The 8,511-nt window shown below is 42.6% G+C and overlaps 1 protein-coding gene across 1 annotated transcript; it reads right to left on the bottom strand.

Annotated features, from left to right (window-relative positions):
- Positions 1 to 4,239: 4,239 nt before the first annotated feature.
- On the bottom strand, positions 4,240 to 7,774 carry LOC148848694 (glycerol-3-phosphate 2-O-acyltransferase 4-like). Its single transcript, XM_088951920.1, has 2 exons — positions 7,022 to 7,774; positions 4,240 to 5,258 (listed from the first exon to the last, which is right to left on the bottom strand). Exons 1-2 carry the CDS (start codon positions 7,643 to 7,645, stop codon positions 4,380 to 4,382), a joined length of 1,503 nt encoding a protein of 500 aa, XP_088808046.1. The 5' UTR covers positions 7,646 to 7,774; the 3' UTR covers positions 4,240 to 4,379.
- Between the last annotated feature and the right edge of the window lie 737 nt (positions 7,775 to 8,511).

Raw genomic sequence — 8,511 nt, 5'->3', positions numbered from 1 at the left:
AATGTATTCACCACTTATGATAAACTGTTTCTACAAGACCAGTGTGATGAGAATAATAACAAAAAGAAGAAAACGAGTCGCCTAATTGTAGCCATCCCTTCAATAGCTAACTCATGGACTGATTTCATGGACTCAATTTGTCTTATGCAAACATATTGCTCTCTCCACATTCCTAAGGCGTTCCACAACACCGCCATGACTATTCCAATACCCGTTCTTGCAAGTGCAACACATGTCACTTGTTATATACATGCCTTATATCAATGCTAACAAATAATATTGTCGCACTTAAAATATTACCTTAGACTTTAATAGACAACTATAAAACAACTTTTGCAGGTTATTCTGAGTTGTTAAAATTTGGAGGATGTGTTTCCCATTTGCAATAGCATTACTTGGTATCATACTGCAAACTACTCCGGAATTGATTCTCGACACTCCGTTGGATATTCATACCTACAAATGTTCAATAACCAACGATAACAACATCCATATCTTAATCAAAATTAAACAATTCATTTTCATTAGCACTGAGCTAAGCAAAATTTAAATATTCATTTACAGAGGTCCTTATGACAATCGACCAAGGAAGAAAAGGTAACAAAGTAAATTGCCTGTGGTCAAGCAATGTCAACAAATGGGGATTCCGATCTCTGGTGTTCCATAAATCAACAAGATTGGATGAAGAGGTTGGATGGTCAATCACTGATACTGATCGAGAATGACGCATAAGGGTGCAACAAGCTGGAAAAGCCTTTGCATGGGTGGCCAACGGAATGCTAAACCACCGGAGTGAGCCGGAAATAAAGGGGCCTCCAAGGTGGTTGAACGCGGTTAAACCCAACTTTGAGCATCCTTTCAACGGTCAATGTAGGGTGCCTCCATCGGGCGGTGAACAGTAAACCAACGCTCGAGCTTCCTCGGAATGGTGAATGTTGAGTGTTGTCCACGACCGGTGAACACAAGGGGATCTGAGAATGTTTCAACGTTCGAAATGAGGAAGACCTTCGGGAGAGAACACAATTCATTTCTCCTTTTTTGAGCACAGAGAAGAAAATGGTTGGGAGCAACAGAGATGTCATCTACCGGACAAATGGAGGAGCACAGGAAAGAAGACGGTCGGGAGCAACAGAGAAGTCGTTGTTTTCGAGCAGAGTTCGTTTCATGGGTAAGAAGATAGGCGGGAGCAATCTATTGGATGAAGAATGGATCTACTGGACGTCAAATGGAGGAGCTTGGGGAAGAAGACAGTCGCCATTTTTGAACGAAGGAACAAAAAAAGTCATCTATTGAAGAAGACGCTGGGGAGCAATCTACCGGACGTCAAATGAAGGAGCTTGGGGAAAAAGAAAATCGTTGATTTCTTCGGAATAAAGTTCTTCTCCTAAATCGAAATGCATAGTAATAATGTTATTAGCTAATTGATTAAGTGTACCCTGTTTCTAACAATTAATTAAGTGTAACCTTAGTCATTAAACGTGGACGAAAAAGGTCAAATACCCGTTTTACCCCTATGCAAAGTTACATTTTTATCCCTATTTTAACTTATCTCATAATCCCTTTGACACTCGCCCCATCTGTCAAAAGAGAAGAGGGAGGAGCCCCCATCCATCGACGTGGCCATCGCCATCACCAACGACAGTGGTAGCTGCAAATACCAACGATGAAGATCTGGTGGAGGTCGGTGAGCTTTTTTCACCAAGAATAGATCCACGCTTGTTATCTCGTCGATGCAAGTTAAGCTGAATCCCAAGATTCCGAGGAATGCCTCCGGAACTTGTGATTACATTTTTGATATGCCTGATGAATGCTTGGCCTGCATTTTCCAGTCCCTTGGCTCCGACGACCGTAAAAGCTATTCTCTAGTCTATCGGCGATAGTTTCGAGTTGAAGAACAGAGTCGACACCGTATATCGCTCAAGGTAGAATCCGATCTACGACCTCTAATTCCGTCTATTTTCTCTTGGTTTGATGCTGTAACCAAACTGGCGTTGAAATGCGACTGACGATCCATCAGACAAAGTTCTCGTCCAAATCTCTTTGCATTGTTGAAACCTTACACAACTCAAACTTCATGCTTGTCATGAGTTGACCAACGCGGGCATGGAGGCCTTCGCTAAGAACTGCAAGGGTTTGAAGAAGCCTTCTTGTGGCTAACGAGCTGAAGGGAGTGAAGGAAACCCTGATTCAATGTTGAAGAAATAACCAAAAAAACAAGACTTTAATTCTACAAGAAGCAAAAAAGAAATCACGATACAGTTCGGTGATCTGGCTTGACTATAAGAATCTCACCAAAAAATAGTTCGGTGAAAGCTTCATCGCTGGTTCTGGTGACAACTCAATACCTCATACCAAAATGATCAGAAGAAAAAAAAAAAAAAACGAAAAACAGAAGAAAATAACAGGGGAAAAATTAATAACGATTGAACTTATCTTATTTTGGTCTCAAAATGAATGATGGACAGGGGAACCGAGATCTTGTAATTCCTAGCGCAATACCAACTAGACGTTTTATGCGAGAGTTTTGTCCTGATCTTAATGCTCGCTACAAAAAGGAAGCAACAATAATACTCACCGTTGCAAGAGAGGTAAACATGGACAGCCTGGTGTCATCGTTTCTTTACCTTTGTTGAAGAGTGATGAATCACTGAAACCCTTGGTTCAACTGGAACCCGAATCTGGTAACCAGTGTCATCGCTTAGGGATGAATGTGGCCTGATTGTCTAACCAGGTCCCTTCATCGGTGATAGCTCTCTGTTCACCGTTAAGAAGATGATGAACAGAGATGAAAATGGAGGAAGAAAAAGAGGAAGGAGAAAGAGAAGAAGAAGAAGAGGGGGAAGAGGAGAGATCGGGGAAGGAACTTGGTCGGAGGTGGAGATGGTCAATGCCGGTTCGTCGCTGCTGTACCAAGAGTTGAAAGAGAGGATGAATAGAGTCTTTTCCGTTCTCTCGAAAATGAATGCTGGAGGAGGAAGGGGGTAATATTGGGTTTTAAAAGAATTTTAAACACCATGTAACTTACGTGTATATGGATTTTAACGGAATACTAATGGATGCTGGTAGAGTTAACCAATTGTAAAAATAATAGGAATAGCATTAGTCAAATTTCAAATAATAAGGATACATTTAGTCAATTAACTAAACTGACTATAACTAAACTATAAGGTAGTTTAAGAAATTTACTGACTTTTTGCTCTTAAGTACTGTTTTTATATAATAACGGAGTGTTTTTTTGGGAAAATATCAAATAAAGGTACATCGTCTTCCTCTGCCGTTGTGCAATGGCCTACAGTTTACAGATCTGTGCTTCAAATGCAGACAATGCGGTACGCCACTACTTGTCGCTGCGGGAATTGCAGCGAATCCAATCAGGAAGACGGTGTACGCCGGTACTTCAACGTCGATACTTCCAACGTAGTTTTGCTGGGTTCAATTTCCAACCAAAATAATACTATAAAAAAAGAAAGGAAAAGAGGCTTTTCCTCGGAAAAAGGATCATCCACCACCGCCGGCGATGATGTTGGTTACAGCAGTCATGGTACCGGCCTTGTCATCCTCGGTAAGATATGAACAGCAACATCTTACAATGCCGGTGGTGGATCCACAACCCACAATTGCGGTGGTCTGGCAATGACATCCACGCACAAACCTTACCCCCTGTCGGCTGCAATTTGCACTACTACTTTGAGATTTGAGATGGGCACATCCTCGTTTGGTCACATCAACCACGTATAGCACATCCTCGTCCATTGATGTATTCTGGGTTTCTTCTTCCAGTGTGCAAGATAGAGTGAGATGTGCAGTTCATTAGAGCTGGATACAGAGGAGGAATGCCTTTTCTGCCCCCTCCTGCGCCGTCGAAGCGGGTGAATACAGAGGCAGACGAGGAAGACGAGCGACTGTTATCCCATTTATTGATATTAAGGGCCAAAAGTTGCTCTTATCGTCTAGAATTTCATATTTTTTCGGCTGGAGTCGACGGATGTTTCGTATTCCGTACCAGACTATTTGATATTTCAAATTCTGAGGGGAACTGACCGAAGAAACCCAAAAAAAAATCCAACAGCCACATTAAAGGGGGAAGGAGATAGATAGAGAGAGGACGGTGGATTTTTAGGTACCATTTTGTCTTGGTTGGGGTGGGGAGAGTGATGGAGAGAAGAGGGCAGTGTAGGATGGGGAAGGAAAGATTCTGAAATCTCTGTTAGCATGTCGCTCTTTCAGTTTGAGTTCGTATTTTAAAAGAAAGATTGAAAGTTCCAATCATCCTTATGACAAACAAACACGAAGCACAATACAGTATTGTTATCTAATTAATTTCCTCAACTGAATAACTAAAAATGAAGTCCCCCAGTTCACTCGACCGGGCTGGTCACTTACTTCTTCATGGAGTACATGGACTCCACCCTCCCATCGTTCCCTCCTAACATCATGTATTTATCCTTCCTAGTGAGCCCAGTACACTCGAACCCCAGGGTGCCACCCAAAATCTTCTGAACGTGATTGGCTACCTCGATTGCCGATTTGCCACCACCTTTGCATGTCATCTCCTCAGGCAGACGGTTTAGGAACTTGATTTCGTACACGGGCCTCGGGTTCATGAAGAAGTAGTAGGCGTCCCAGAACTTGACTCCCCTCACCGTGGTGCCATGGAACATATTTTGCTTGGTGTTGATGGCCACCGGCACAATTCGGTCGCTCAGCTCCGCAAACAACGCGCTGAATCGCAGCAAGAAGGGTTCGCGACATGTGGTTCCTTCGGGGCATATGACCAGATCACCCTTTTGGAGGAGGGCCGAAATGCGGGCAGCATCGGCTTCACGGTCGCGGGTCAGAGCCACGGCAGGAATGGGCGACTGGAGCCTAGAGATCTTGCTGACACTGTAGGTGACGCATGAGACCTTGCGGCCGAGGGCGATGGCGATGACAATGGGGTCGAGCGGGGTGCGGTGGTTGCAGACGAAGAGGGAGCCTGGAGAGCCCTTGCTGGGCGGGGGAGGGATATTGCCGCTGATGACGAGCTTGATGCCGAGGAGACCGTAGGTGTAGCGAACGATGCGCTCGGGCAGTGGAATGTTCAAGTAGACGCGGATGAGGCAGAGGAGGAAGCCGAATGGGAGCCAGAGGAAGGTGAGCAGGGAGTTGAGCGGCGTGGGCCGTTGGACGAGGCGACCGTCGTGGAAGATGATGGGGCTCTTGAGACCATTTTGTGGCACAAGACTGGCTTTAGGGTCACGGGGCACCATGTATCCCTCCTGTGTACGTACGTACACTTACATAATCAATAAATCGCGTAGCTATAGATGACTCATCAAACAAACAATTATAAGCATTAATCCATCCATGTATTCACTTTGATTTAAATAATACACAGTTGAAACTTGAAACATCTTTCATCACTTGTTTGTCTATAATACAATGTTAAATGTTAAATTACTTGCCTATCACCTGGCTGATCTCATCCACTTGTTAAAAATAAATGGGTTTTTGCAGGAAATTTCCACAAGAAAATTAAGGGGTTTTATATTTTCTAATTGGGTCAACTAAGGAGCTTCCCTACACCACCTGGCATATTTCTGTATATAGAGAGATGACGTGGTCAAGCCAAGCTGCATGTGCACCAAGTAGGATCCTCTGCCCATACAGCCTTCTAATCCACATCAGCATCAGCATGTACTCTTTCCTTTATTAGTAGTGTCTTCCACAAAGCTCAGGTAATTTTGGCAGTTTAATATTAAATTTGGGATTAGCAAACATTATTATTGGTGGTTAAAAAAGCTATATCTAGGGCTGTAATTTGGCCGACAGGTTGTCTTGGGTGGGATTGAAGTTTTTGAGAAACCTGATTCAAGTTATCCACCCCCAAGTCCCCAATCCATCTTTGTCTTCATAATTGTATATATGTATTGTATAACAATATATGTATAGTATAAATTGTGTATAGTATTATATAATTATACCAAATTTCAAGGTCATTTAAACCTTGTACAAGTGATATATGTACGTATCTCTTTTCAAATGCCACTTTGAGTTATGGATGTACAAAGATTTTGATCTTTAATAAATAGTTAAATTTCTTTTTGATAAAAAAAAGACTAAATACCAAGAGCTGTTAGGGCCTTTTAATACCCATCCTAATATATCTCTTCATGAATTTATCCACCTGAGAAAAATAAAGAAAATAGAGTTTCAATTGTTAAAAAGTCTGGAACTGGATACACACAATTTTTACTTTGGACCATATATGTACATGTATCACTTTTTAAGTTTAAAATTGAAGATTTTTCAATATAACATGACCAAAGTAATTTTTTTTCTTAACATGGGTTGAGTAATTTTAAAGCATCATAACTTTGTCTCACCACTCAACCTTATTTGATATTTCTAATTCCCACGTCTGAGAAGTGAGCTTTTTTTTAATAAGAAAAAAAAAACAAAATTATGAAGAATTTGGTCTAATTCCAATGGCTGAGAGCTAGGGTTGACCCGAGCTAATCAAACTCAACTTCCATATTTTCTAATTTGCCCTCTTTAATCAGAGTAATAACTCAACAAAAAAAAAAATGAAAAAAAGATCGGAATAATATGTAAGGCCATTTGGAACCCTAGATTACAACGCGGAAGATCCTTTGGACGTCTAGGCTTTCTTCTCAGATGGGGTCCCGTCTCGCAGATCGAGAATAATTAAACCACCCCTGACACAAAAACAGATAACAGATGGGTGGGAGTTGACACATGTCTGATTCCGGTGGTCATTACATGTCAGAGGAGGCCTCTGGACTCAGGAAACCAGGGTTCTGTTTCATATCGTTGCCTTTTCAGTTTAAACGTTTTAGATTAATCAATGCAAATTGGCAAACAACTGTTTCTTGGAGACTGTTCATCACATATCTTTCGTCAATTTGTATGGATCAACCCAAAACGTTTCTTGTAAAAACAGCAATGGTGCCAAACAAAATCAAGGATTCTCGGCTTATTCTGTGTGAGGAAAAGAAATTTTGAGGAAAGCTCAATTTACCTTGCAAAGTTCCATGAAATCGAAATCGGACGGGCGATCTCCGATGCCTAAATCGGGCATTTGCTCGCCAAATTCCTTCAAAATGGCGTTTCTCTTCGAATGCCCCACTAATACCCCTGGCTTCTTGACAAAACCCGTGGCTCTCCCCGTCTTCGGGTTAACCTCGATCTCCGTCCCCAACACCTTGTCACCGCCCAGAAAATCCTTCACAAACGGCTCCACCATCACTGTCGGGCTCGCCGTCACTATGATCTTCCTCTTGCACCTTCTGAACACGTTCCAGCTATCTGATCTCACGTTAGCGGCGTAGAATCTCGGCAGCACAGCTTGGGAAGCGAGCTCGATGTCTCGAATCTTCAAGCCCGAAAACGATATGAAGATGAGAAGCTGAATGGCGAGAGACTCTGACACAAATAGGTAGGCGACGGCGATGAGGGGAAAGGCGAGCAGGAGAGCGAGACCACGTAGGAAGCTGCCGGCTTCAATGGCTATGAGCATGTAGTATGGGAAGGCACTAGAGGAGACGAGGAGAGTGCCATCGAGGTCGGCGGCGATCGTCTGTTCCTCTCGGCCGGAAACGTTGCAGAGTGAGATCGGCGGGAAGTGACGAGGCCGAGCAGACATGTTTCAGACCGACTCAAGAGTGAATTGAATATGTCAGTACATGGGTGGGAGGGAAATTGTTGTAGTAGTTGCAGGGGTCAGAGACGTTATAAATGGTTGAGCTTTGTTTAAAATTACCAGATTACCCCTCCGCCATTTCTCTCTACCATCTGATCATTATTACATTCATGCCATCGTCTCACGGGGGTACAGCTCGTGGCACCTCCCATGAAGCGAGCTGTACTATTCGTGGCTCGATGCACGCCCCAACCTGGCCTAAAACTCGGCTCACGGGCCTGAGCTGTGGGCCGTGCCAGGCTTACCCCCCATATTATCTCTGGGGGCAGCACGGCCCGAGAATTGCATCATTCTATTATTTTTTTGGGGTTTGGACTCTTCTTAGTGGCCCAAAGGGCTGTACAGTACATGGCCCATTTGTTTTAGTTAAACCCACGTTCCATTAATTGGTCTACTGGTTAGAAATAAACGTTAGTCTATTAAAGTGGTAATTGTTGTACACAGTGAGGAAGGGAATAATTAGAAGTAGGGGCTGAAATTGGAAAAATCACAATAAAATTTAATATAGAATCGTGCCGAGTAGTGCTGAATGTAGAAAATTTTTCATGGCCATTACTTGCTTGAAAGTAATATTTAGATTTTAATTGCTGTTTTGACATGAAGCGTTGTGATTGGTGAGAGATATCTATTGCTATATCACATATGATGTGATAGTCACTTCAACTATAAAGCAAGAAGCGTTAATTTGATGTTTGTTACGAACAATCTATCACGCTTTCATTTTTAACGTATACTCTATTTCAATTGTAAACAGCCTCAAATAATGGTTATATGTCAATTTGTATTCATCAACCCTACTAAATGTTTCA

The sequence above is a fragment of the Nelumbo lutea genome, chromosome 6, assembly GCF_056320005.1.
Source record: "Nelumbo lutea isolate HS-2025 chromosome 6, American lotus-T2T, whole genome shotgun sequence".
Lineage (NCBI taxonomy): Eukaryota > Viridiplantae > Streptophyta > Magnoliopsida > Proteales > Nelumbonaceae > Nelumbo > Nelumbo lutea.
Note: the sequence above shows the minus strand (reverse complement) of the source record. Positions and strands in the feature narration are given on the sequence as shown.